Source organism: Melanerpes formicivorus, unplaced genomic scaffold (assembly GCF_026170545.1).
Source record: "Melanerpes formicivorus ecotype bairdi unplaced genomic scaffold, bMelFor1.0.p_v2 SCAF_29, whole genome shotgun sequence".
Taxonomy (NCBI): Eukaryota; Metazoa; Chordata; class Aves; order Piciformes; family Picidae; genus Melanerpes; species Melanerpes formicivorus.
The window spans coordinates 5,356,713-5,384,195 of NW_027142381.1; the positions used below are offsets into that span (position 1 = coordinate 5,356,713).

Here is a 27,483-nt window from a genome sequence, read left to right on the forward strand (position 1 = left end):
AGAGCATGGGCAGCAACACCTTGCTCATGTCCCACCTTAGACTCCTGTCTGGGTCTAGATCTGAGTACATCAGGCTGCACATCCAACCTCTGGCATCTTGACTGCTGCTAAAACAGGGCAGTGAAGTTTGCTTGCATCAGTGCAGAACTAAACAGACTGTACTGACACTGAATTAGGCAACCAGATACTATGTTAATGTTTTGGGTTTATTTCTCCCACTCCCATGGGACTAAAGACCTTCAGAATCAGAGCTACTGCACAATTAAAACCAGGGGATAAAAAGAGAGCTCAGAAGTTTGCCAACACCTGGTGATCAGAGAGGAGCTCTTGATATGCTGGTCAGTTACATAAAGCACCAAAGTAAGTTTCCAGAAAGCTCTCTCTCTCTCCTCCAATTAGGAGTTCATAAATCCTTTGGCCATTTTTTTGGTCAGTGTCCCATAATGAGGACTGAAGCAGCAGCAGCAATTCCTGCTGCAGGACACTGTACCTTTTGTGCCACACTCAAAGCTCTCACCACCACCAAAGGCCTATATTCTGGTTTTCACACAGAGCAGAATACAGAAGAGCTGGGGAAATCCACAGTAAGCTTATTAAGCAGGTATCAGAGGCACTGCAAAGAGCAAGTGCAGGCCTGGCTTTTATGTGGGAAGGAAAAGGGCCTCCTTGCATCACAACAGGATCTGTCACTAGGGCTGAGCTAAGGCACACATGAAAGAGACTACCCTTATGTAACAGCCTCCTTGCAGCAATAAGCCCAAGATCATTTTCATAACCCATCAGGGTTTCCAAAGACTGCAGGCACAGCTTTGGCTTCAGGAGAAGCACTGTGACTGAAATAAAGCTTAGGGAGCAGGAGAGATTTGCCATGAGCTCAGACACCACCGGCTCGTTTTTCTTGCTCCTTTCTGCCGCGCCACCTTCCTCACTTCCCAGGGCCCGAGGCAAGGCAAGCCCTTCGTTGTCAGTGCGGATTGCATCACTGCCCCAGCGACCACAGTATCATAGTATCAGTCAGGGTTGGAAGGGACCACAAGGATCATCTAGTTCCAACCTCCCTGCCATGGGCAGGGACACCCCACACTACATCAGCCTGGCCAGAGCCTCATCCAGCCTGGGCTTAAACACCTCCAGGGACAGGGCCCCAACCACCTCCCTGGACAACCCATTCCAGGGCTTCACCACTCTCATGGTGAAGAACCTCCTCCTCACATCCAGCCTGAATCTCCCCACCTCCAGCTTCATTCCATTGCCCCTAGTCCTATCACTCCCTGAGATCCTGAGCAGTCCTTCCCCAGCCTTCCTGTAGGCCCCCTTCAGATACTGGAAGGCCACAATTAGGTCACCTCGGTGCCTTCTCTTCTCCAGACTGAACAGCCCCAACTCCTTCAGTCTGTCCTCATAGGAGAGGTGCTCCAGCCCTCTGATCATCCTCCTGGCCCTTCTCTGGACACGTTCCAGCACCTCCATATCCCTCTTGTTCATCAACTATTTATCAGTCCTGGATTGCTCAGGTCACCTCTGATGGGAGAGCTGCTTGAGAAAGCTCACACAGCAAAGCCGAGTCGGAAAGGGCCTCGCCGAATCAATCTGCAGACATCTTGACCAAGAGGTAACTGCAAGTCCATTCACAGTTACTATGAGCCATGAAAGCAGCTGCCAAACGACCCTGCATGCTAACTCTGGAAAAGAAAGCAGTGGCTTTGTAGGACTGTTTCTAAGAGTTTCAGTATGAGTAGCAAAACTCATTAAATGTGTCTAGGAAGAGGAAGAGACTTCCCCTAACAGCCTCGAAACAAGCTGACTAAAGCATGAGACTGCATTTGACTCCTGGGAAGCCTCTTTCAGCTTCTACACTTTCAGCTGCAAACAACAAGAAGAAAGGTCTCCTGACACCTGGAAGCCTCCTCCTACCTTTGGTTTGGGTTGATTTGGGTTTGTGTGGTTTATTCTTTTCTCTCATCTCTTTACCTTACTCCCTGAAACCAAGCCTTCTACAAAACATACCCCAAAACCCCCAGCCTGGCACAACTCTGGGCAACAACCTACACTTTGCACTGGACTCAACTGAATGTGACTTGGTTCTTCAAGCTGAAGTCTTCACAACACTTCATGAACAACCTATATTCATTCTTCTCATTAAAACCACAACCAAATACAGATCAAAGTGCTTCAAAGAGTGTCCACAATGTCTCATACAGCATCACTCACTGCAGCTGGCTGGTTATTAATGGCCATCCCCTGGCACAGGATTTTAGAGCAGGGAAAGAGCTGAAACTGGGGAGAAGTCTCCAGACAAACAGTGACAGCTGCTGGTTTATTTGTCCCTAAATTGTACACCTCACCACCAGATCAAGAGAGTAAGTAGCAAGTCCCACCTGAAATTGCACACAACATATGTTACTGAAGAGAAATGTATAAGGTGGACTAGAAAGTGCAGCAAAACTGAAGGGGTGGGAGGATGGGATTGGGTTATGGTCTCCAACAAGCACCAACACTGCAGCTGAGATACCACCTGGGTATTCCAGAGAGCAAGCACCGACCCAAATGCCACAAGCTTCTTCGGAGCCACCTAAGCGTGAGTCACAATTCATGCACAACCCTAAACATTCAGGCATATAATTAGCACAAGGGTAATTAACCATGAGTTAATTTCCTCCAGAGGAAAGGGTGGGGCAACATGATCCAAGAGCCTCATGAACAGAAAATGGGAAAGCCATCAGCTCATGAATTGGGGAAGAACCGTGGCAGCTACAATAGATCACGTAGAAGAGCTTGGGATGGAAGGGACCTCAAAGACTATCAACTTCCAGCCCCCCTGCCATGGGCAGGCACACCTCCCACTAGACCAGGTGGCTCAAAGCCCCATCCAGCCTCATCTTAAACACTTCCAGGGATGAGGTGGTTGAGGCCCCATCCCTGGAGATGAGGAATCCACAGCTGAAGATATGAATCTTCACAGTTTTAATGCGCATCTTCCTCACAATTAAGACATTTCAGCTCCAGCACTTGTTTCCTAAGGAGTGCAGGCTGCTAACTAATGATCCTGGGAGAAGAAACAATCCTTAACTGTGATGACAGCACAGAGCCACCTGGAAACAACCAGTGCTGTAATTTGGCAGGGGAAATTGCAGCCACTACTTAAAACCCCTGAAACCCAATGGCCCCGAGGCTTCACCTCTCTGCCCTCAGAGCTCCCAATCCACTTCAGCTGGAAGGTTCACGTTCCCCCTCCAACGTCACTACAGACCTTAAGCTACAGTTTTGTTTGCCCACATCAAATCCTTAACTACTGCCTGTAGCAATAGCCACCCAGCTGGGAGTAGCACCTCTCCATGAATGAGCAGCCTGTGCCTCACCATCCACATGTGACTCGTCACTGCACTCTCAAATGCAATCACAAGAAACATCTAAAACCTGCTTTGTGCTGCTTGGCCTGGAGTTCAAGCAGGAACAGGAGGATTAGCCAAAACTCCCACAATCTCCTCAGAAACAGAGGCAATCAGCTTCCCCACTCCCTGTGTGCTTTGTCAACCACAGATGAAAACTAAGCTTAATAAACTTCAAAGCATCCCATGCATTTTGCCCCTGATCTGTCACTGACAGTGTTTTAACAAGGGCCTCACAAGCACCAGTTATAGGTCTAGTTTGGGGCCACAAACACCCCATCCTCAGAGAAAAAAACCAGCATAATTGGGGATTGAAGCTTGAGGAGGGCAGATTTAGACTAAATCTTAGGAAGAAATCCTTGACAGGGAGAGTGGTGAGACACTGGAACAGGTTACCCAGGGAGGTTGTGGATGCCCCCTCCCCACAGGTGTACAAGGGCAGGCTGGATGAGGCCTTGAGCAATGTGGACTAGAGGGGAGGTGTCCATGCCCATGGCAAGGGGCTTGGAACTGGGTGATCTTTATGGTCCCTTCCAACCCAAACCATTCTATGAATCTATGAAATATAGAGCAAGCATCAGGAGGGGGCTAAGGCTCATGGATCTAGACAGCAGATCCATGGACTATCTTCAAGCCCGGAATGACAGTTGGCTGTATAAAGCCGTTCCTGAATCAGGACAATTGATTTTATACCCTGCTCTCCCCTTCTGCTGTCTGTTGGTTTGGGTTTCATCAGCAAAGCATTCCACTGAGCTATAACCCTCCTTGTGTAACCATGCCCAGACAGCCAACCCATCCAATTCCTGGGTGAGACACCGTTCCTGGAAACACTACGTCCTTCCACGCTGATGGGTCACTGGCCTCCAAAGGCTCCCAGGTAGCTGGGAAACTTGCTGCAGGTGCCAGGGGCCTGGCACCAGGAGCTGCTCAAACAAAGCAGCACTTTGAAAGCAGCTTCACAACTATGAAACCAAACAAGCAAAGCTATGCCAATACTGGATTAGAATCTCCATCTCCACAATTCCAGCCTCTTTCCATAGCTGGGCAGTGCCACTAATTCCCAGCAACAGGACTCATCTGGGCCCCACTCAGCCTACAGGACCCGATCTGAACTTTGCCTGTAACACTTCCCTCACTTAACCCAGCACCAGCCCCTGCCCACAGACCATGGCAGCCCAGGATTTCAGAAAGAGCCAAGTTATGCTCTCAGATGACTGTTTTTTTGGTGGTGGTGTTACTTTAAGTGTGTCATCCACCTTCCAGTCTCTCACACCCTCTGTGAAAATACAGCCACTCCCTGCCCCACGGGAGCAACCCCAACCCAGCACAAGGTGTTCACACAGGGACAAACCCCCACGCAAAACCACCCCAGCTGCCCTGCTTAGAGTTTCAAAGCTGCTCCAGACTTCACCTGGCTTGAGCCAAAAGGACTTCGATCCCCAGCCTCACAGGAAGGAGTCAGGCAGGGGCAATACTGCTGCCAAAAGTCCAAACCCCTCAAGCCCTGTCCATAGCAGGCAGGTTGGAACTAGATGATTCTTAAGGTCCCCTCCAACCCAAATCATTCTATGAATCCACAGGGATCTGGGCAGGGAAAGAGGCTGAGGGGCTGGACTGGCAAGTTCCCAGTGCCCTCTTTAGCCTGACTGGCTACTGAAGCATGCCCACGGAACTAAAAAGCAGCAAACAAACATCATGAAACCAGCTCAGCTTTGGGAACTGCACATGGAACAGGGTAGAATAGGATTAGGGTAGAATGGAATAGGGTGAGGTAGAATAGAATAGGGTGGGGTAGAATAGAATAGGGTAGGGTAGAATAGAATAGAATAGATCAGACCAGGTTGGAAAAGACCTTTGAGATCACCGAGTCCACCCTATCACCCAACACCATCTAATCAACTAAACCATGGCACCAAGCACCCCATCCACTCCCTTCCCAAACACCTCCAGTGCTGGTGACTCCAGCACCTCCCTGGGCAGCACATCCCGATGGCCAATCTCTCTTCCTATGAAGAACTTCTTCCTAACCCCCAGCCTGAGCCTCCCCTGCCGCAGCCTGGGACCGTGTCCCCTTGTGGAACAAGCAGGGCATTTAGCTTCTCTGCACCCCGCTGCGTTCAGCCCGGTCACTGGTACCTCCCGGAGCCCGGTGGGGCCTTTCCCCATCGCGAGAGAGGGGCCGGCAGGACCGGGCACGACCTCCCCCGCAAAGGGCCGGCCCCGGTGCTGCTTCAGACGCCGTATCGCCGAGACTGGTAACGAATGGCAAGGACGGCGGCGGACACGAGGCGGGGAAGGCTGACAGCCACGCAGCTGTCAGTAACTGTCACGGCGCGGCCGCTCGGCAGGGTGTCCCTCAGCGGGGCAGTCGGTTCCGGCAGCCCCGCGGCCCCGAGCAGCTGCGGCCAGGAGCCCGGCAGCCCCGCGGCCCCGGGGCGAGAGCGCAGCGGCTCCGAGCTGTGCCTCACCGGTTGCCCCGGGCGGCGGGAGGAGACCCGCCCTGCCCCGCGCGCCGCTCCGCGCCGCTGCTCCCGCGCTGGCTCTCCCCTCACGGCGGCCCGCAGCTGGCTGCACTCCGCGGCGGCGGCGGAAGGGCGGGGCCCGCTTCCGGGGGCGGGGCCCCTTCCCGGAAGGAAGCCGGGGCCGGGCTGCCGGGCAGGGAGCCGCCGCGAGCCGCCCGTTCGTGCCGGCGTGGCTCGGCAGCGGCGGCCGGCGAGAGAGGCCGGAGGAGGCCACAGGGACGAGGCCACAGGGACGAGGCCACAGGGACGAGGCCACAGGGACGAGGCCACAGGGACGAGGCCACAGGGACGAGGCCACAGGGACGAGGCCACAGGGATGAGGCCACAGGGATGAGGCCACAGGGACGAGGCGAGGGCTGGAAGCCCTCTGCTGGGAACAGGCTGAGAGAGCTGGGGTTGTGCTGCCTGGGGAAGAGAAGGCTCCAGGGAGACCTTCCGGGGCCCATCGGGAAGCTAGGGAGAGGCTTCTGAGCAGAGCCTGTTAGGACGAGGTGATGGCTTGGGAGGTTCAGACGAGAGAGAAGGAAGAAACGTTTTACACTGAGGGTGGTGAGATACAAGCCCAGGCTGCCCAGAGAGGTGGTTGGAAATAGTACAGTATCATAGTGTCAGTCAGGGGTGGGAGGGACCACAAGGATCAGCTAGTTCCAACCCCCCTGCCATGGGCAGGGACACCCCACACTAGATCAGGCTGCCCAGAGCCTCATCCAGCCTGGCCTTAAACACCTCCAGGGACGGCACCCCAACCACCTCCCTGGACAACACATTCCAGGGCTTCACCACTCAAGGGGAAGAACCTCCTCCTCACCTCCAGCCTGAATCTCCCCACCTCCAGCTTTATTCCATTCCCTCTAGTCCTATCACTACCTGAGATCCTGAGCAGTCCCTCTTTCAGTCTGTCCTCACAGGAGAGGTGCTCCAGCCCTCTGATCCTCATGGCCCTTCTCTGGACACCTTCCAGCACCTCCACATCCCTCTTGTAATAGGGGCTCCAGAACTGGACACAGTACTCCAGGTGGGGTCTTACCAGAGCTGAGCAGAGGGGGAGGATCACCTCCCTTGCCCTGCTGACCACACTTCTCTTGCTGCAGCCCAGGCTCTGGTTGGCTTTCTGGGCTGCAAGTGCACACTGAGAGCTCCTGTTGAGCTTCTCCTCTCCCAGCACCCCCAAGTCTCTCTCCTCAGGGCTGCTTTCCAGCCAGTCACTGCCCAGCCTGGATTTGTGCCTGGGGTTGCCTCAACCCAGATGCAGGACCCTGCCCTTGGTCTTGCAAAGCCAACTCAAATCTCAGAGAAGGCGAGGAGGGGGATTGCAGTGGCTGCTGACCAGACCAGCCAGATTCCACCAGTTTTCAGTCTAATACACTTTTATTGCACAACACAAACTTTAGATCCACATTTTAAGTATTTTAAATTAAGAAAACAAAGACTATGTCTTACCTGAACAGAAAAGTCAAACACAGTAAGAAGTAATACACCACCCACGGTACTGAACAGCAACTTAAACCCCAAACACATTTGGAGAGAATTCCAAACCCTGATTGTTAGGATCCAGGCTGGATTTTTCAAAGGCATTACAGGTTACAATGCATAGACACATACAATTCTTAATTCAGCAACACAAAACCCATTTAGAAAAGTCACAGTGAAAGTGGAGGTAAACTTCTACTAAACTCGTGTAAGTAAAAGGACTAAGAACTGCTGTTCTGGAAAGCAGCTTCCAGTTAGAGGACTATATACAGAAGGTAGCCACAGCACATAATGACCCTCTGAACTCTAGCTTATTCACAGAAACATGATTAAAGACTGGAGATTCTGTTAAATGAAATTATGTTTCCACAGCCCAAACCTCAGACCCAACCTGGGGCTTCGCTGCTGTGTGTACGAGCAACCTAAAACCTGCTGCTGGCCTACATGTAACCAAAGAGATCAACACAGCTCCAGGGTTCAGTAATACCAGTCCTAACTTAAAGCCAGTGGGGTCTACCAATGGTCCAGAGGAAAGCAGTTACTACATGAAGAAAGTCAAAGTATTATGTCCTGGATGTTTACGATGAATAAAGAGATTATCTTTCTAGCCTTTGCTCTCTTACCTGCCGGAGAGTTGTGTCCCACACTTGATTACTCTGCTTTGCCATGCAGAAAAGAAAGATCCAGTGCATAAACTGTGGCAGAAAGGTCCTCAGACCTCTCAACAACAATGCTGAAATTCAAGCAGGGTGGTTCTGCAGCCACCTCACCCTTTACTGATGTGTTTCCCACTGCAATCCACAGCCACTGGATTTTCCTACCCATTTAGAATAAACTGAAAAAAATAGTGCTTGAAACCTCTCCTTGGAATTTGATCTGTCACAATACAATGAACTTAAGACAGAAAATGGATGAACATGGGTTGTTACCTGGGTTCCAGACAGACTGGATCCTCTGCCTCACCTCACAGAAATGGAGATGGATGTCCCTCTGCCTCACACAGCACAAGAGTTGATATAAAATAGAAAGCACACTGATATGCAAACAATCAGCTCTGCCATGAGACTTTCCCTGTTGGCACTTCCATCACCTTCCTCATCATGTCACCTGTCCAGGTCATCTATAAACAAGAATGAGCTGTGAAAAATCACAGAATGTTGGGGAAGGAAGGGTCCCAGGTGGTGAAGATGGCAAATTAAGTCAATAAATAATATCCGTAATCATTTTAAGACAATAAAGAGATGAGAGCTCATGCACTGATTCTTCAGCTTGTAACAAGCAATAGACAAAGCCCTCAAAACCCAAAAGACAGGAACCTTGCATACAGAGGATTATGAAACAGATGTAAGCCTTAAAAGGGCTAAGTTTATATTTCTTAACAGTCTTTAGGGGAAAAAAATAAAGCAGAAGAGTGAAATGAAAGTGATGATGCTATGAATAATGGGTGTCATTCACTTATGCAGTATTTTTGCCAGTAAGAGAGACTTTTCCCTCATTATTTAGGAGCTATCAGTCACTACATTGTAATATTAAACCAAATCCTTCAGTTTAAAGCAGGCTATTCACTTTGCAAATGAATTTGAGGGTGTAGTAGAGAGAAGTAAAACATTTCCTGAACATGAGAGTTGTTAGAGGTTAGAGAAAGGGCTGAGGACCACGGGGGAAACCAGTCAGTCTCTCACTGCACATCTTCAGGCCAGACACCTCAGCTCCTCTTGTCTCTTACACTTCATCTAACAAATGGAGGTGTGAGGGAGTGTGGATCAGGATCTCACCAAAGTCTTCCTTCAGAGCTAGTGAGGATTGTCCATGAGGAAATACAGTATCATAGTAGTAGTATCAGTCAGGGTTGGAAGGGACCACAGGGATCATCTAGTACCCCACACAGAACTAATTCCCTCCCATTTTCCTATCTGCAACACACAGCCCTTGCTCAGTGCCCAGGACACATCTGAAGCAGGCTGTCTTCAGTTCAGGGGGGACAGTGATCAGCAACCTGGCTTGGCTTCAGACTTCACTAGGGAAACACAGATACACCCAGAACCATCGACAGAAGAACTCTCTGAGCTCTCTGCCTCTCACAATACATACATGGGAACAATGGGGCTCAAAGCAGATCAGGGTTTAACAAAGCCATCATTTACAACAGTTTAAAATATCAGCAGCCTTCAGAGTGTGCTGGAATTTTAACAACCACTTCAGCCAAGGCCAGACTATTTGCTTATGCAAATCAGTACACCTCTCACATGACAGGAGTCTTTGGCTTTTGCTTTCAAGGACTTGTGCTAACCAGACTCAACCCTGGGTCTGCTTTGTTTCCCTGCTGAAGCCACAGCAATCTAAACAGAGCAGAAGAATAGAGACTGCAGATGGATTAGCAAGAATCAATTCTCTTTGTGGGCTCACTGTTAAGAATCAAGGAGGATTCTTGGTTTTCCTGTAACAGCCTTCACTTCTTCATACACTCAACACCTCTAGGGTGAGTGATTTTATGAGATGGGGGCAGAGAATACCTAAGGCCTAAGCAGGCTTATCAGAAAAGCAATGTTTAACTCAACCTTTAACATTCATGCCAGTTTCAGGGAAGAGTTTTACACAACTGAACAGCAAGATCTCAACAATATTCACATGAAGAAAACCAGGTTTTTGCTTGATTACATCAAGAGGTGTCTCCCAGGCAGTCTTACTAAGTCTTGGTTGAAAATCCATTAAAAGGAGGCCATGCAAAATTCCTGCTGCAGTAACCCACTGCTTTTGCTATTGAGGTAACTAAGACCTGAACACCCTCATCAATATAGAAATAGATCCCTTTGGTAAAGGGTCTGGTTAAAATCACCTTTAGAAAGAAAAGAATTAAACAAAATCCATCAGTGTCAGAAGAAAACAAGGACCACAAGCATGAAAACCAATCTGCTATTGGCTCAAAGGCTTCCCAGATCAAAGATGCTGGCACCTCTGCCTTCCTCCAAGGAGGATGGAAGTTCAGCAATGAGTATTTCAGATTCCTGTGTAAAGTGTTTGTGTATTCTAGTTCAGAAGCTCCCAATGAGTTGAAAAGATAAACTATTCAAATGTTTTTATATAGACTCTTGAACTCAAGGGTCATTAAGTGGATGCTGCACATAAATCTCTCCTCCTGACATTCTGGAGTCAGAAACATTTAATGTGCTGTGACATTGGCTAAGTCACTTACTATGAGACTTGATAGGATCTCCCTTGGCTCCCTGCTGAAAGCCACTAGGCAATGATTAGATGGAGGGGAGATGTGAAAAAGGTTAGTCTTGTGGGTTTGTTCACAACCTACAAAAATAGCTCACAATTCCCATCTTTGAATAGCTACCACTCAACTGTCCCACCACTGCCCTCAGCACTCATAAAAAGAGTCCTCACCACAATCCAGACAGACAGTCTGTGCTTTGAGAATAGTTCAGACTTCAGATTTAGAGGGAGGATAAAAATAATGATAATAAAAAGAGTTGATTCTAACACATGTTCCTGTGTCAGTCTGCAACCAGGGCATGCATCCTGTCTCAGAGCACACAATGAAAATGTCTTCCCTTCCAACTGAATGAGTTCAATGGACTGACCTGCACGGACTGACCTTTGAATGATTTGCAAACATGATTTAGAGACTCATAGAATGGTTTGGGTTGCAAGGGACCTTGAAGATCATCTAGTTACAGACCCCTTGCCATGGGCAGGGACACCTTCCACTAGACCAGATTGCTCAAGGCCTCATCAAACTTGGCCTTGAACACCTCCAGGGAGAGGGCATCCACAGCCTCCCTGGGCAACCTGCTCCAGTGTCTCACCACTCTCAATGTAAAGAACATCATATTGATAGCAACCTTGTATTACTGACAGGAGACTGAGATGAGACCATTTACTGCATGTCTGTGGTGTCAGCTGACAAACAAAACAGGCTGCCTGGAAGTGGAGGGGTGAAAAAGTAGCTGTAAAGTGGCAAAAAAGCTAAAGTGGAAGCACAGAGAAACAGGTAAAAGTGTTCTAGCAAACCTCTGGCCTAGCCAGATAGAAGGAGAAGTCCTAGAGGAAATGATACTTTTAAAAAGCACTATCACATAGGCATTTAGCTTAATTAGGCAATGATGATGTACAAAACCATCAGTCAGCTTCAGCATGGATTTAGCAGATCAGCTACTTACAGTTCTGTGGCAAAGGCAGAGTTTCAGAAATGATGCTAAAAGCCAAGGAAAGTCAAAAATGTTCTAGAAATCAGTTATGAGATTATCCTCCCCTGACATCTGCCTGCACAACTCTTCTGTTTCTGTCAACAAATGCAAAGATATTAGGCAATATCATCTAAGTCATTGTAAACAAAGACTGCTTAGGGTAGTCAATAACAGTAGTGGTAACTTGCACTAATCACAACACAGAATGTGTGTGCTCAATAAAAGCCTCTTGGCTCAAATCCCTGCTTTCTTCTTTCATATTGCACTTAGTGTTTGCTGCCTGCTGGAGAATCTGAGGGATGAAAGTGTCAGTTAAGATGCAGCTGATACAGACCATGATTTTCATGTTATCATTTTGGCTAGGCAGCCTTCCTTACTTACTTCAGCAGTAAAGAGGAGAGAAGTGATATTAAGAAACAGCAAACCTGACTGAAACAGGAATTCTGCCCTCATAGCTTGTCCAAAGTAACAGTGACAAGTTCCTAAAGCCAAACCAAACTCCATGCTGTTAGACCACATTGTGTTCAACCTCTTCAGCTCATGCTGAAATTCAAACCAGAGTTAGGTTCCCTTTTAAATACATAAGTGGTAAAAATGCACCAAATAAGCCAGGAGAAGTGCTTTGTGTTTTTCTTTGCAGTCCCCACATAAACTGATGCTGAAAACCCTGAACTTAAATCTGAAGTGCTACAAGCAGCCAAAACTCTGCAAGCCTCAGCTATGAGGTTATGCCAGTTTATTGGAAACTGGGGATTTCACTTTGAGATTCCCTGGGAGGAAAACAAAAAGGAAGCCAGCAGAGTAGCTCAGACACCAGGCAAGCTTCCTATCACTTCAGAGCAACTTCACTTATCTCAGGCTGACCTTTAATTTGGGGTTGACAAACATAAGCACAACAAGTTGCCACACAAAGGCCAATACTGAAGAAAACTGAACTTAAATGAACATGAGCTCCAAATGCACATTAATCCCCTCCCTCTCCTTCCATTTCAAACTGCAAGCTCTGGATTTGAAACTCAGCACTATACAATGATCCTCTGTAAGTAAACATCTGGAAAGAGATCATTAGAGCTGCATGCCCCCACCTCTAGGGAGACAAGGTACTAACAGTCCCTAAGTTAAATACCTAAGTGTCACAATGTGACCAATTTGCCTCTTTCTTCTTTTTTTTTTTGCAAGACAGTTTGATCAGAAAGCTCTTAGAATGTGTCTAAAAATTACCTCAGCTGAGAATTTTCACCACTGTAATTAATTAAGAGGTTCCTTAAATGTTTTGGTCAAAAGTTTAATTAAGCAATACTCTGGGATTAAGAAATCCAATGGAATGCACCAGGCAAAGATTTCCTTTCCCCCTCCCTCTCTCCTCACTTTGGGGCCACTTCAAGTGGGGTCTTCCAGAAAAACGCTGGGGTTTTCTGTACCTCCCATCTTCAGGTGCTTTAGGTCTCCCTTTCAGTTGTGGCCATCAAGTGATCCAGCTTCAGGATGTGATTACTGATGTCAGAAGTGCACCAATTACCTTCTGAAAAGAACAGGATTCTGCCAGGGCTGCCTCTTTTGGTGCTGAAAGAAGTTTCCTAGCCTGCTAATGGAGTTCATAATGGGATTAAAGAGTGGACAATGGTTTATAATGAAGTAACATTTGCAAATGAGGCTTCTAATGGGGATACAATGGGGTAAATATTTGACAATGCACTCTGATTTGATCTTTTTCTTCCTGATGTTACACCAGGAAGGGTCAAGGAGAAATGTTAAAGGTGAGAATTAATTGTCTGAAGCAGGTGAAGTGAAGGAAGCACTGGTCTGGTAGAATTTGAATCTAACTCTAGGACAAAGTTTAGTAGCACAGAATGTCAAAAGAGTTAGTAACAAAACAACACACATGAAATATTCCTCTTGCTTCTGCTGACAGGAACACACAGACAGGGTTTTCCCATTTACCAAAAGCCTTGTCAATGACCTGATGCTATAGAGATCCTCTTGTCTGTTTTTTTGTTGTAGGTACTGTAAACATTTGGAATGTCTAAGGCTAAAAACAGGCACAACTCTTCCATGAACAGTTGCTACTCCTAAAAGCATCAGGGAACCTATTCCAGATCTGCTATTCCCTGTTGTAACAATGGGAGTAATTTAGGTATAACTTTACAACTCAGAATGCAGATTCTTGATTAAAAACAAAAGAAGGAAATAGAGCTTAATTGTGACAACAATTAATAATATCTAGGGGATAGTCCTTTTTTATTCCCCCCTCCCCCCCTTTGTTTTAACGATCTAGCTCATCAAAATTACATTTCCAGAACCTCTGTGCTGGGTGTTACTCGATTCTATAAAGTGGTTAAGTTTAAGTAGTGATTCAAACATCTCTCAGTGGGTAAAATGCAGCCACACCAGGTCAGCATTATTAGCACCCTGGCTTTGCAAGGACACAGGTGAGATCTGCAGTATCCACTTTGCAGACTGTGACACCGAAGCCACAGGGTAGGTGGCACCTCTTAAAAGCTGGCGAGACGCTCCTCTCCGTCATTTCCACGAGGTGATCTCGTTTTGTGCCTCCTTAAAGCACCTGAGCCAACAGTCTTGTTTCAGGCTGGTTTTTCAAGATTTCAGAGGCTTCTCAACCTCTGTTCCAGGTGCCCTTTTGCTGAGCAGCTAAGCATTGGCCAAGACGTCAGCAGGCTGATTCCGACACAGGCTAGCAGCAGTGCGTTTCCAGAGACACGTTGCGAGAGCATTCAAAGTGGTGCTCCTCCCGAAGTCCTTCGATTCCCTGCAGCCTCCTGGGCCAAACAACTCACCACCAAGTGATCTTGAACTCATAGATGGGCCGCTTGCAGTAATAGTGATTGATCAGGTGTTTATCACACACCCCAATGCACTGATGATCCACAGTTATGCCCCTGTCCGACAGGTCTGTCACGATACAGTGCAGGAGGTCGTAGACGTCAGCCACAGCCTCCCAGGGGCCAAAAGACACATCCACCTCGCAGTGATGCTCGAACAGCTTGGTCTCGCTCTCGCTCCTCTCGAAACGCAGGGAGTTGAAATGGGGGCACTCGTAGGGAGTGATGGGCATCTCTTCTTTGAAGACACAGACCTTTAACTTTGCAAACCTTGCTTTCCTCTGCATAGCTCTGAGCTTTGCTATTTCGATGATCCGCTCCAAGTGATCTAAAGAAGCAACAACCAGTTGAAAATAGCCACGAAGCACCCGGTGAAAGCAAGCACAGTGCCATTGTTTCATGGGAAACATACTCCTTCAGGGTTTAACAAGTTACTCTTAACATAGTACTAGCAGCAATGGGAAGCTGCATGTGGCAAGATTGTAATTAAATCACAGTCTCACAGTATAACTTAGGTTGGAAGAGACCTCGAGGATCATCGAGTCCAACCTATCAACACAGACCCCATGACCAGACCATGGCACCGAGTGCCACATCCAATCCCCTCTTGAACGCCTCCAGGGACGGTGACTCCACCACCTCCCTGGGCAGCACATCCCAATGACGAACAACTCGCTCGGTGAAGAACTTTCTCCTCACCTCGAGTCTAAACCTCCCCTGGCACAGCTTGAGACTGTGTCCCCTTGTTCTGGTGCTGGTTGCCTAGGAGAAGAGACCAACCCCTTCCTGGCTACAACCACCTTTCAGGTAGTTGAAGAGGGCAATGAGGTCTCCCCTGAGCCTCCTCTTCTCCAGGCTAAACAATCCCAGCTCCCTCAGCCTCTCCTCATAGGGCTTATGCTCAAGGCCTCTCCCCAGCCTTGTTGCCCTTCTCTGGACACATTCAAGTGTTTCGATGTCCTTCTTAAACTGAGGGGCCCAGAACTGGACACAGGACTCAAGGTGTGGCCTAACCAAAGCAGAGAACAGGGGCACAATGACCTCCCTGCTCCTGCTGGCCACACTATTTCTAATGCAGGCCAGGATGCCATTGGCCCTCTTGGCCACCTGGGCACACTGCTGGCTCATATTCAGGCAGCTGTCAATCAGCACCCCCAGGTCCCTCTCTGTTTGGCAGCTCTCAGCCACTCCGACCCCAGCCTGTAGCTCTGCATGGGATTGCCGTAGCCAAAGTGCAGCCCCTGGCACTTGGACTTGTTGAATGCCATCCCATTGGCCTCTGCCCATCTGTCCAGTCTGTCGAGGTCCCTCTGCAGAGCCTTTCTACCCTCTAACTGACTAACATCTGCTCCTAACTTGGTGTCATCTGCAAACTTGCTGATGACTGACTCTACCCCTTCATCCAGATCATCAATGAAGATGTTAAAGAGGATGGGGCCCAGCACTGATCCCTGGGGGACGCCACTGGTGCCTGGCCGCCAGCTGGATGTAGCATCATTCACCACCACTGTCTGGGCTCAGCCCTCCAGCCAGTTCCTAACCCAGCACAGAGTGTAGTGGTCCAAGCCACAAGCTGACAGCTTAGATAGTAGTTTGCTGTGGGGGATGGTGTCAAAGATAACTCTGGTTATCTTGTGAACTTGGTGTCCCTACTATATGCCCACATTCATTCGGTTGCAGTTGGAACAAACGCGGAGGCAGAGAAGCCTTCTCATTTAATGAGCCCAGGCATGGCCTAGATCTTGCTCCCTTTTAAGACAGCACAAAAAAACCCAACACATCCTTGGATACAGCAGGAATAAATCTGACAGGGAGACCTCAAAGATCTAAAGAGCATGAAAGATACCAAAGCAACAATGGAATTAGATTGAAAGTTGAGAGCAGACCTGAAAGCGCCACATGCGCTACTCAAATTATACCAGAGGAAACTGCCAATGCTACTTTGTTTCTTTACCTTTGTAATATGGCATCAGGCCCAGGAAAGCTTGTCTGACTTTTTCTCCTTTAAGAGGCTGGATATCCTCCAGACTGTCCAGCAGTGGTCCTATGGAATAATACTGAGCTTCCTTGTAAACTGACCTCACTCGCTCCCTTGGTGGCAGGTCACCAGATCGCAGAAAGTTAAGAATGTCTCTGAAAAGAAAAGGCAAAAATATCATTAAGTAACACAGCTCTGCCAAAACTGCTGCAGGTGGGAAAAGGAAAGCTGGACATTCCTTGTTTATTCTATTGAGACAGAAATCCTTATGCTTAGACAGTAACTGAAATAAGTGTGAGTCACCTTTCCAACATATGTTTGGAAAAGCATTTGCTGTGCTCATGCTTCTAAGTCATCAATTCACATTTTGCCTCTCTTAATGTCAAAACTCACTCCAGAAACACCCATCAGACTTTAAACAAAAAGTTCCAAGGTGGAGTAACCACTTAAAATAGCAGAGGACATAAAATGTCATGGGAAAGAGATCGTAGTAGCTGTGACAAAAGAATCTTTTCCATTTTCCAGGATAATGACCTGCATGGACATTTTGTTCCACACAGAAGCAGGATCCTGGCTGAGTGGATGGTGGCCAACAGGTCAAGAGAGGTGATTCTGCCACTTCACTCTGGTAAGAGCTCACCTGGAGTACTGTGTCCAGCTCTGGACCCTCAACACAGGAAGGGCATGGACCTGATGAAGCAGGTACAGAGGAGGGCCATGAAAACAATCAGGGGGCTGGAGCACTTCTGCTATAAGGACAGGTTGAAGCAGCTGGGGTTGCTCAGCATGGAGAGAGAAGGCTTCAGGGAGACCTAATAGCAGCCTTCCAGTAACTGAAGGAGGCCTACAGGAAGGCTACAGAGAGACTGTTTACAAAGGCCTGAAGTCATAAGACAAGGGGCAATGGCTTGAAATGAGAGGAGGAGATTTAGATTGGATGTTAGGAACGGGTTGCCCAGGGAGGTGGTTGAGTCATCGTCCCTGGAGGCGTTCAAGAGGGGATTGGATGTGGCACTTGGTGCCATGGTCTAGTCATGGGGTCTGTGTTGATAGGTTGGACTCGATGATCCTCGAGGTCCTTTCCAACCTAAGTTATACTGTGATACTGTGATACTGTAACTTCTTTACCATGAGGGTGGTGGAACACTGGAACAGGTTGCCTAGGGAAGTAGTTGAGGCCCCAGCCCTGACGACAGTCTAGGTCAAGTTGAATGAGGCTTTGAGCAACCTGTTCTAGTGGAGGATGTCCCTGGTCACTGCAGGGGGGTTGGATTAGATGTCCTTTGGAGGTCCCTTCCAACCCAAACCACTCTATGATTCTATGATTTTGAAGCAGGCATGTTCCCTTCACAGCATCAGGGTCACACACACCTGTAGTGTGTGTAGTAATAACAATACTGCGAGACAAAGAAAGAAAGAACAAACACTTCCTTGTAGTTCTGAAACACTGTTAAGCTACAAGATTTTTAACAGGGAAAAGCAATCAGTTTAAAACATGAACCAACAAAACTATTTACTGACCATATCAAATAAACCAAGCATTACTGCTGCCTTCATCAGAATGTCAACACACACAGCACGTGCCAGCTTGGCTCTCTCTTCCAGCTGCAGCCTGAATTCAGACTGATAACATCATAAATAAACTGAGTTTCCAACAAAGCAGCAGCCACTTCCAAACTGCCAAATGTAAAGAAACAATTCTTTTCCAATAACTAGAATGGCTTAATCTATTTCTGCCCCAGGTTATGGTACAACCCAAAGAGGCTTTGGAAACAATTCAGTGCTTCCCTGGTGAAGTGATTAAGGCAGTTGCCTAGGAAGGAGAAACAAGAAATGCAAGTTAAATTGCAAAGTGTGCTCTGGGCAAAGACCTTAAGCCATGAACATTAACCCATCAACCCTGCTTACCTTTTCTAGCAATCTCACACCAAATGAAACAGAGAGTAAGATCACATTTTGTTTTACTTTTAATTAAACTAAGGTCAAGCATGTAGGAAGGAATCCTGACGATGAAGGAATGTGGCACTGCCAGCAAGGATAATTAAAAAGTGATACTCTCTGCATCTTGTGCCTTTTTTTCCTTACCCCTTACATTACACCCTGCTAAACACTGAAAATATCATACTTCCAACTGCTTAAACAACCTTGAGGCATTCCTTCCCTTCCACCCCTATCAGAAATACTCCAAGACCAATTTAAAAAGCTTCCTCTGAAAAGCACTGGCAGAGACATACTCTTTTCAAACCTCAAAACAACTTCACACCTTGGAAGGAGATCCTCTAGGTGAGACAAGGCACAAATTCAAAACATTACTCTCTTTTCTCTCCCCCAACTGCAAACTTAAGCCCTGAAGAATAGAACAGCTTCCCAATTACAACTCTTGAGATGCTTTGAAAGCATCCATGCCACGGAGTCTCGTTTACCTCCTACACCAACTAGAAGGGGGGAGAAAAAAAGAGTTAAAGCTTAGATTTTTCTCTAGAAATAGGTTTCTTCAGCAACAACTTTTGAAGTGTGCTACTGAGGACACTCTACATACCCAAAGTAGGTGCCATCTCTGTCAATGAAGTATCTGCCTTCAGCATCTGTTGGAATATAGTGTCTTCCACTGAACATCGCCGCCAGCATGGTGTCCTCGTAACGTCTCAGCGTCGACAGTCTGGTGGTAAAATACATGCCTCCTACATTCAGTGGCACAACCTCTGGAAACTGCAAAAGCAACCACATCATCAGAGCAGAGCTTTCAGTCCTTGGCAAGCATCTTCAGGCCAAAAAGGGGTTCAGCTTGCAGAAGACGCAGCACACAGCCTTTGCCACAGTGACAGAACGTGGCTGGACAAACACTTCTCTCCTGGCCTGGCACCACGGGACGGTGAGGTTCAAGGGTGAACAACTTGAAGGTTGGAAATGTGACAGCTTTAATAGCAGATATTCATTAAAGCATGAATGCCTCCTTTTGGCTCTTTTAAGGGGGGGAAAAAAACCCCAAAACATAACCAGAAAATCCTCCCCACCCTTCCACACACCCACACCTACTCACACACACCCACACACAGAACAGGTAGAAAACCTCAGGCCAACCTTGGGACTTCCACTCAGTTGTTACTCTGCTGATTCCTTTACACTACACTACTGTACACTGGAAAAACCCCAAGTGATTCTGTGTTTATGTTAGGTTTACAGCAGGCCTAAAATCCTCATACCACACTGTAAGAGGGTTCAGGTGTTTGCCACACCTAAACACAGCCAGAAATTCTAAGTAATGCTGCCAAGCTGTTGTAGTAAAATCAAAGAGAATTAAGTCTTAATCAAGCATGTAGCTACTAATGGCAACCGAGCTGGACACTCAAATACTTCGACCAAAAACACATCCTGAATTCTTTGGCACCTGAGCATCTTAGCAGATGAGGAGTACCAGAGAGCTCTTACCTGCTGAGGCAGCAGAGGTAGTGCTTGCCCTGCCTGGCTTGCAGTAGGAGTGGCTGGCTCTTGGAAATCATCCTCTGCATCTGAGCTCGACATGGCATCATCCGGGTTTCCACTCACTTTGTTCTGCCCCGTAACTACCACCATCCCTCTGGCTCTCGTCAGCAGGTCTGCTGTGTAGGCAGCCGTGGCACTGCTAAATGGGAAACCAGACCCAAATTACTTCGGCAGCGTCCCCACCAGCTGCAGGTCACCTCGCAGACAAGGCACGGCACGTCACCCCGGCCGGGCACCCACTGTTTACAGTGGCACTGTTATTACGGGGAAATGAATCACGGCGAGGACTATTGTGCTGAGAGACAAACTGGGAGAGGGCTGTGCCTGCAGGAATGCAGTTTGCGGAGCTGTACCAAGGTCCTCCAGCCACACAGCCCCTGCCAGTGGCTGGGTAAGAGCCCGGCGTCCATTGGCTGTGCGGTGCAGTGCGTGATTGGCTCCACCAGGCTTTTGCAGCAAAATATCATTTGCTGGAGGAATTTGGGTGGCCGCTGTCCCACCCCGGCCATCGCCATAGGCCATCTGCAGAAGCACGTCCTGAAATGCAGGCTCTCATTGGCCGTGTGCGCCGTGCAGCTCCCAGCCTGCTGCTGCCAGCCGAGCTGCCTGGCTGTCACCTTCAGCTGCCAGAGCGACCAGAGCCTGCTCTGCCAAAGCCCTGTTCTGCTCCGGCATTCCCTGTGAAAGGAGAGAATGGAGGTTTCCAACCAGGCAGACAGAAGTGCATCACATCGTGCCGCACACAAATGTTTGACACAGCCGTACTGAACTCCCTGTGGTCTGTCTCTCTCTATACTATGTGTGCATTTACTGCTCATCATCCATTTCCTTTCCTGCACAGAAGAAAGAGCCCAGCAATGCCAGCTATAGAGCTTCCACTGCCCATCCTCAAACAGAAGATGGGACAATAAGCTGCATTATAAAGCAACAACTGGGAGAGGAGAGTAGGAAGGCTTTGCAACCCCACCCTGCTCTTCTCTTCAGGCTGCATTATGTCAAAAGCACTTCGGTTTACAGGACCTGCTGTGGCGGCTCCAGTGGCATCACAACATCCTGACAAAGATATTGTACTGCTGGAAGCTTTATCTAACCCTTTAACCCTTCAAGCTCCTCTCTAATCACTATAAAAACCCAGGAGGAATATTTGCATGAGCACATCTGCTACATCTATTTCTTGACTAAATAAAGGTTTCATAAAGATTGCTCCCAACCAAAAGCAACAGGCAGACATGACAGGCAATTTGGATAGCCATGATTATTTATGCTGCCTTACTAGTTCATTGTGCACATCATCAGGCAGTTTAGAGCTCTTGGCTCTTCAAGGAAACAGAGCAAGTTCAGAAGGAACCCAGACAGAACTGGCATTCCCCTGGTCAAAAGAGAAGCTCTTTGAGAGCTGAACAGATCAGAACCTCACATCCTGTGGGAGTGTGCACAGCCTCCTTCCACCAAAATCTGGGGGTGCATTCTAGCTGCTGTTTAACAGCCTTATAAACCGAGGTAAGTAGGCACCATGAAGTTTCCAAAGTTGCTTTTCAATCTGCAGCTCGTTAAGAGCTTTGTCTCAGCTCAAGACAGCTATTTAATTGCTCTTCTCTACACAGATCAGATTACTTCTGCAGTTCGGATCACTTCATACTCATTTTTTCCACCAGGGAACAATGCATAGGCAGGTAAATAAGGATGGAAGGGTTTCTCAATCTCCACACATATTAAGTGCTTTAATATTTCTTAGTATCAGTCAGGGTTGGAAGGGACCACAAGGATCATCTACTTCCAACCCCGCTGCCATGGGCAGGGACACCCCACACTAGATCAGCCTGGCCAGAGCCTCATCCAGCCTGGGCTTAAACACCTCCAGGGATGGGGCCTCAACCACCCTCCCTGGACAACCCATTGCAGGGCTTCACCACTCTCATGGGGAAGAACTTCCTCCTCACCTCCAGCCTGAATCTCCCCACCTCCAGCTTCATTCCATTCCCCCTAGTCCTATCACTACCTGAGATCCTGAAATCCTGGAATGGGTTGTCCAGGGAGGTGGTCGAGGCCCCGTCCCTGGAGGTGTTTAAGCCCAGGCTGGATGAGGCTCTGTCCATCCTGATCTAGTGTGGGGTGTCCCTGCCCATGGCAGGGGGGTTGGAACTAGATGATCCGTGTGGTCCCTTCCAACCCTGAATGAAACTATGAAACTATGAAAAGTCCTTCCCCAGCCTTCCTGTAGGCCCCCTTCAGATATTGGAAGGCCACAATTTGTCCTGAAAAACATTTATTCTGGCATCATCAATTATCAAAACAACCCAATGATGCTCTACAAATAAAGAACATAGACACCATAAATGACTAACTGTTTTGGTAGGGACTCCTTTAAGGAAGTAAACCAAATTCCCCTCAAGAAACAGCTTGCAGAAGCCTGATTTATAAGATGCATGGTCAAAACTCGGGGGGGAGCCCTGTATTTAGTGTTTATTTATGATGGTGTTAACTTGACACCAGTGCTTTGGCTGTTCAGTTCTCTTCAGACTATTCAAAAGAACACAAGAGTGGACAGAAAAAGGTGAGATTTAATTGTCTGCCTTTTCCAAGAGTGTTTCATGGCTTTGAAGTAAATAGATCATACTCTGAACAGTCCATCCATTTGGCACTGTACCAAAAAGGTCCTCTTGCCCAGGAGAAGGGGGGCTTAAGCAAAAGGAGTTCTTCTTCCTCTTTCATAATGTTCCTTCAACATGACACCAAAGTTGAGGAGGGAAAAAAAAGCCCACATGAGAGAGCACACATTAATTATGTTCCACTCAGGAATAATAACCTTGCCACAGGAAAGTTCACACAAACCAATCTCCTGAAGAGTGAGGTTGAGCATACAAGGTCTCAGCCTGTACTTAGTCCAGCAGCTCAAGCACCAGATTAGTGGCAGTAAAATGAAGAGACTGACCACTGACAAGTTTAACCTGTTTTCTGACCTTCATTAAAAGGTTTGCTTCACTTCCTGTTCATCCACAGACAAAGAGTAGGGAAACAGCAGCAAACTGACTGGAACAGAGTCTTCCTACAAGAGAAACAGAAGCTAATCACTGCCCAGTTTCCTCATGTCCAGCCTTCTGCATTTGGTGGTCTGCATTTTGCTTCATTTCATATGCATCTATTTGAATATTCCCTTCTTGCCACTTCAAAGCACCTCCAGTAATTATTATCAACTCAGAAATGTGTGGACATGGCATTTGGAGACATGGTTTAATAGCCATGATGGTCTTAGGTTGATGGGTGGACTTGATGATCTTAGAGGTCTTTTCCAACTGAAACAGTCCTATGATTTCTCTGCTAAACCTTTAAGATGAGAGGGTTTGCTTTGTTCATTTAAGCTGAATAAAGACATCCATTTCACATTGTCAGTACATCTAGGTCCAGATCAAGAGATAATTAATGAGAAAATATAATCAATAAAATGAATACTAAATCAAATATGTAATTGAATCATGTCAGCATCATCCAACTCTACCAGAAATGGCTCCTTCCAGTTTAGAATAGAACAGAATAGAATAGACCAGACCGGGCTGGAAAAGAACTTTGAGATCATAGAGTCATGGATGAGAACTCTCTTAAAGTTCCTTCACATCCCATGGAACCAAGCAGTGCTGCACCATGAAGAAATGACTGGAAAAGCAGGGGGTGTTTCTCTTTCAAAGTGAGTATGAGCATCCCTCCTTTCCCTTCTGCTCTCCTAACAGGTACAGTAGTGCATTTGGAATAGAATTAACCAGGTTGGAAAAGACCTTTGAGATCAAGTCCAACCTATTGTCCAACACCATCTAATCAACTAAACCCTGGCACCAAGCACCCCATCCAGTCTCTTCCTAAACACCTCCAGGGATGGTGACTCCACCACCTCCCTGGGCAGCACATTCCAATGGCCAATCTCTCCTTCTGGGAAGAACTTCTTCCTAACCTCCAGCCTAAACCTCCCCTGGTGCAGCTTGAGACTGTGTCCTCTTGTTCTGGTGCTGATTGCCTCAGAGAAGAGACCAACCCCCTTCTGGCTACGACCTCCCTTCAGGGAGTTAAATTTCAGTATTCAGTATTCCTAAGGTTGGAAGAGACCTCAAAGATCATCAAGTCCAACCTGAGTTGTAGACAGCAACAAGGTCTCCTCCCTACAAGCTGCCTGTCAAGTAAATGGCAGAGATTACTTCCCAGAGCTTTGCCATGGACAGCTCAGACACTGCCTCGCACATGCATACCAAAGGAGCCTACCAAATGAACTGGACCCACAAGCTTTGCCTCATTCCCTAGGGAATGACAGATGACTTTGAGTTTTACGTGATGGAAAGACTCAAAAAAGCTTCTCAGGGCTCTGAGCTGCCCTCAGCTTTTCCCACATTAAACAACTATCTCTTAAATTACAGCGGGGTTGGCAAAGCTGCTCAGTGACCTCTGGAGGTCCCCCCCAGCCCCTAACATTCTCTGATTCTGAGATTAAGAAGAGTTTCATAGTTTCATAGTTTCATTCAGGGTTGGAAGGGACCACAAGGATCATCTAGTTCCAACCCCCCTGCCATGGGCAGGGACACCCCACACTAGATCAGGCTGGACAGAGCCTCATCCAGCCTGGCCTTAAATACCCCCAGGGACAGGGCCCCAACCACCTCCCTGGACAACACATTCCAGGGTTTCACCACTCTCATGGTGAAGAACTTCCTCCTCACATCTAGCCTGAATCTCCCCACCTCCAGCTTCATTCCATTCCCCCTAGTCCTATCACTACCTGATATCCTGAGAAGTCCTTCCCCAGCCTTCCTGTAGCCCCCTTCAGATACTGGAAGGCCACAATTAGGTCACCTTGGAGCCTTCTCTTCTGCAGACTGAACAGCCCCAACTCCTTCAGTCTGTCCTCATAGGAGAGGTGCTTCAGCCCTCTGATCATCCTTGTGGCCCTTCTCTGGACACGTTCCAGCACCTCCACATCCCTCTTGTAATAGGGGCTCCAGAACTGGACACAGTACTCCAGGTGGAGTCTCACCAGGGCTGAGTAGAGGGGGAGGATCACCTCCCTTGCCCTGCTGGCCACACTTCTCCTGATGCAGCCCAGGATCTGATTGGCTTTGTGGGCTGCAAGTGCACACTGAGAGCTCCTGGTGAGCTTCTTGTCCACCAGCACCCCCAAGTCTCTCTCCTCAGGGCTACTTTCCAGCCAGTCACTGCCCAGCCTGTATTTGTGCCTGGGATTGCCTCGACCCAGATGCAGGACCCTGCACTTGCTCTTATTGAACTTCATGAGGTTGGCCTGTGCCCACCTCTCCAGCCTGTCAAGGTCCCTCTGGATGGCCTCCCTTCCCTCCAGCTGTCTGCTGCACCACACAGCTTGGTGTCATCAGCAAACTTGCTGAGGGTGCACTCAATGCCACTGTCCATGTCACCCACAAAGATGTTGAATAAGACAGGTCCCAGGACTGATCCCTGAGGGACTCTGCTTGTCCCTGGCCTCCACTGGGCCATGGAGCCATTGCCAGCCACTCTTTGGGTGCAGCCATCAAGCCAGTTCCTTATCCATCTAGTGGTCACCCATCAAACCCATGTGTCACCAGTTTGGAGACCAGGATGTGGTGTGGCCAGCAGGTCAAGAGAAGCTCTTCTCCTTCTCTACTCTTCCCTGCTGAGGCCACATCTGGAGTTCTGAATACAGTTTTGGGCTCCCCAGTCCAGGAAGGGCAAGGAAGTACTGGGGAGAGCCCAGCAGAGAGTCACCAAGGTGCTGAGGGACTGGAACCTACCTGCAAGTAAAGGCCTGGGGCTGTTTAGCCTGCAGAAGAGAGGACTGAGAGAGGATCCCATTAATTTGTATCCCTACCTAAAGGGTGAGTGTCAGGAGGATGTGGCCGGATTCCTCTCAGTGGTGTCCAGGGACAGGAAACGGACACAAAACGGAACACAGGAGGTACCACCCCAACAGAAGGGGAAGATTGCTTTGCTTTGAGCACTGGGCCAGGTTGCCTATGAAGAGCTTGTGGAGGCTCCATCCCTGGAGGCAGTCAAAACCCACCTGGACACGATCCTGGGTGACTCTGCCCTGGCAGGGGGCGTTGGATTAGATGATCTCCAGAGGTCCCTTCCAAACCTCCTCCCACCCCCTAGGATTCTGTTGCTCCATGACAGCGCCTGCAGATGCGGGGCTTGACTTTGCCTGGCACGACCAGCCCAGCCCGGGGTCGCCCCTGGGCCCGGGCCAGCGGCAGCAGCTCCGCCCGCTCTCCCACCGTCCCACCCGCTCGCCTCCCCCCCCGTTCCCGTTCCCGGGGCCGGGCCCCGCCTCAGCACAGCGCCCAGGGGTTTTCCCGCCCCTGCCCTGACAGCCACCGCCCGGGGCTCGGTTGACGGCGCCGCCGCCACGCTCGCGCCCCCTGCCGGCCCCCGCGGGAATCACCTGCAGCCGCCGCCGCGACTTCCGCACGCAGCCCGGCGCCGCCCGCCGCATCTACGGTGCGACGTAGAAGGGCTGTCACCGGGACCCTCGCCCGCCCCGCCCCCCGCTGCCCCGTCCTCACCTGCCGCCCGCCCGCGGCCGGGGGGAAGCGAGAGCTGCCGCCGCCTCACGTAGGGCCCATCCGGGTCCTGCGCGGGCGGGGCGCTGAGGCGGGGACCGGCGGGAGGCGACGCGGGTACCGCTCGGGCTGGTTTGAGCTTTTCTTCCACATTTCTGCTCATCTGGAGTCTCAACGGCACGGAGCTCATCTATTCGTTACCCGTCCGTGGGGGGCGAAGGGCTGGCTGGTCCCGAGCGCTGCCGGCCGGTCCCTGCCACCCCGGGCAGCGGCGGCTTGGGGCTGACAGCGGCAGAGCTGCCGTGCAGGCAGAAAGCGAGCGGCAGCACTGCCCCGCGGTGGCACTAGGGGATGCTCCGCGATTACTTTTGCAGAAACAAGTGGATTTGGTGATCCTGGAGCGGGCTGAAGCGCACGAGCGAGCGCCTGAAGCACTTAAAAGCCAACAGTGAACGAACGACCTCTACAAACGCATTAGTGAGCTCAAAAGGGAGTTGGAGCAACTAAAGAACAGAGGAACCCCCAAACTTTCAAAGTCTAAAGGCAGAATTTGTGTGGGGAAAAAAGAACGTTTTAAAAAGAACGATTTTCTTAAAATGGGCAGAGAAAGATGAGGCCAAGAAGCACTGAGGAGAGCTGAAAGTGAGACCCAAAATGCATCCTAAAACCCCTTACTTGAATAACCATGTTCCGCACTGCCAGCTTCAGGACACCACTTCTGAACCCCCTGCTGTGAAACGTTTCACTCCTGCAGCACCTGTAATTGCTTTCAGGGAACCAATTCAAACGGCTAGAAATTACCTTGTTTGTTTTGCCTGCAATAACAAATCTCCTGTTACTCTTTGACACTGCTCAGTGATTTACCTTCTCCTCATCACCCAGTTATCAAAAGCAAATCAGAATGCATTAAAGTACAAACCTTGAGATCCAAACCCAGCGCATCAGGTCTCTTCCCCCCAGCCGCATCAGGATTAGAACAGAATAGACCAGACCAGGTTGGAAGAGACCTTTGACACCACTGAGTCCAACCTAACATCCAACACTATCTAATCAACTAAACCATGGCACCAAGCAC

At 48.8% G+C, this 27,483-nt stretch overlaps 2 protein-coding genes across 7 annotated transcripts in view; both read right to left on the reverse strand.

Moving 5' to 3' along the window:
* The window catches only part of RABGEF1 (RAB guanine nucleotide exchange factor 1), a 30,115-nt gene extending 24,134 nt beyond the window's left edge, over positions 1-5,981 (reverse strand). For all 6 annotated transcript variants that reach the window (XM_068154653.1, XM_068154652.1, XM_068154651.1 and 3 more), the window contains exon 1: positions 5,858-5,981. The gene's annotated coding sequence lies outside the window, so the exon portion shown is untranslated. The remainder of the gene's footprint in view (positions 1-5,857) is intronic.
* Positions 5,982-7,262: 1,281 nt separating this feature from the next.
* KCTD7 (potassium channel tetramerization domain containing 7) lies at positions 7,263-20,354 on the reverse strand. Its single transcript, XM_068154655.1, has 4 exons — positions 19,822-20,354; positions 18,932-19,101; positions 16,369-16,547; positions 7,263-14,742 (listed from the first exon to the last, which is right to left on the reverse strand). The coding sequence occupies exons 1-4, from the start codon at positions 19,963-19,965 to the stop codon at positions 14,366-14,368; spliced, it is 870 nt and encodes a 289-aa protein (XP_068010756.1). The 5' UTR covers positions 19,966-20,354; the 3' UTR covers positions 7,263-14,365.
* Positions 20,355-27,483: the final 7,129 nt, after the last annotated feature.

Coding starts and splice junctions, on each gene's coding strand:
- KCTD7 (XM_068154655.1), bottom strand. CDS start 19,965: ATGGTGGTAGTTACGGGGCAGAACAAAGTGAGTGGAAACCCGGATGAT. Junction 16,548..18,931: donor AGAGATGGCACCTACTTTGG/GTATGTAGAGTG, acceptor TTTTCTTTTCAG/AGACATTCTTAACTTTCTGC. Junction 14,743..16,368: donor CCTGATGCCATATTACAAAG/GTAAAGAAACAA, acceptor TTGCTTCTTTAG/ATCACTTGGAGCGGATCATC.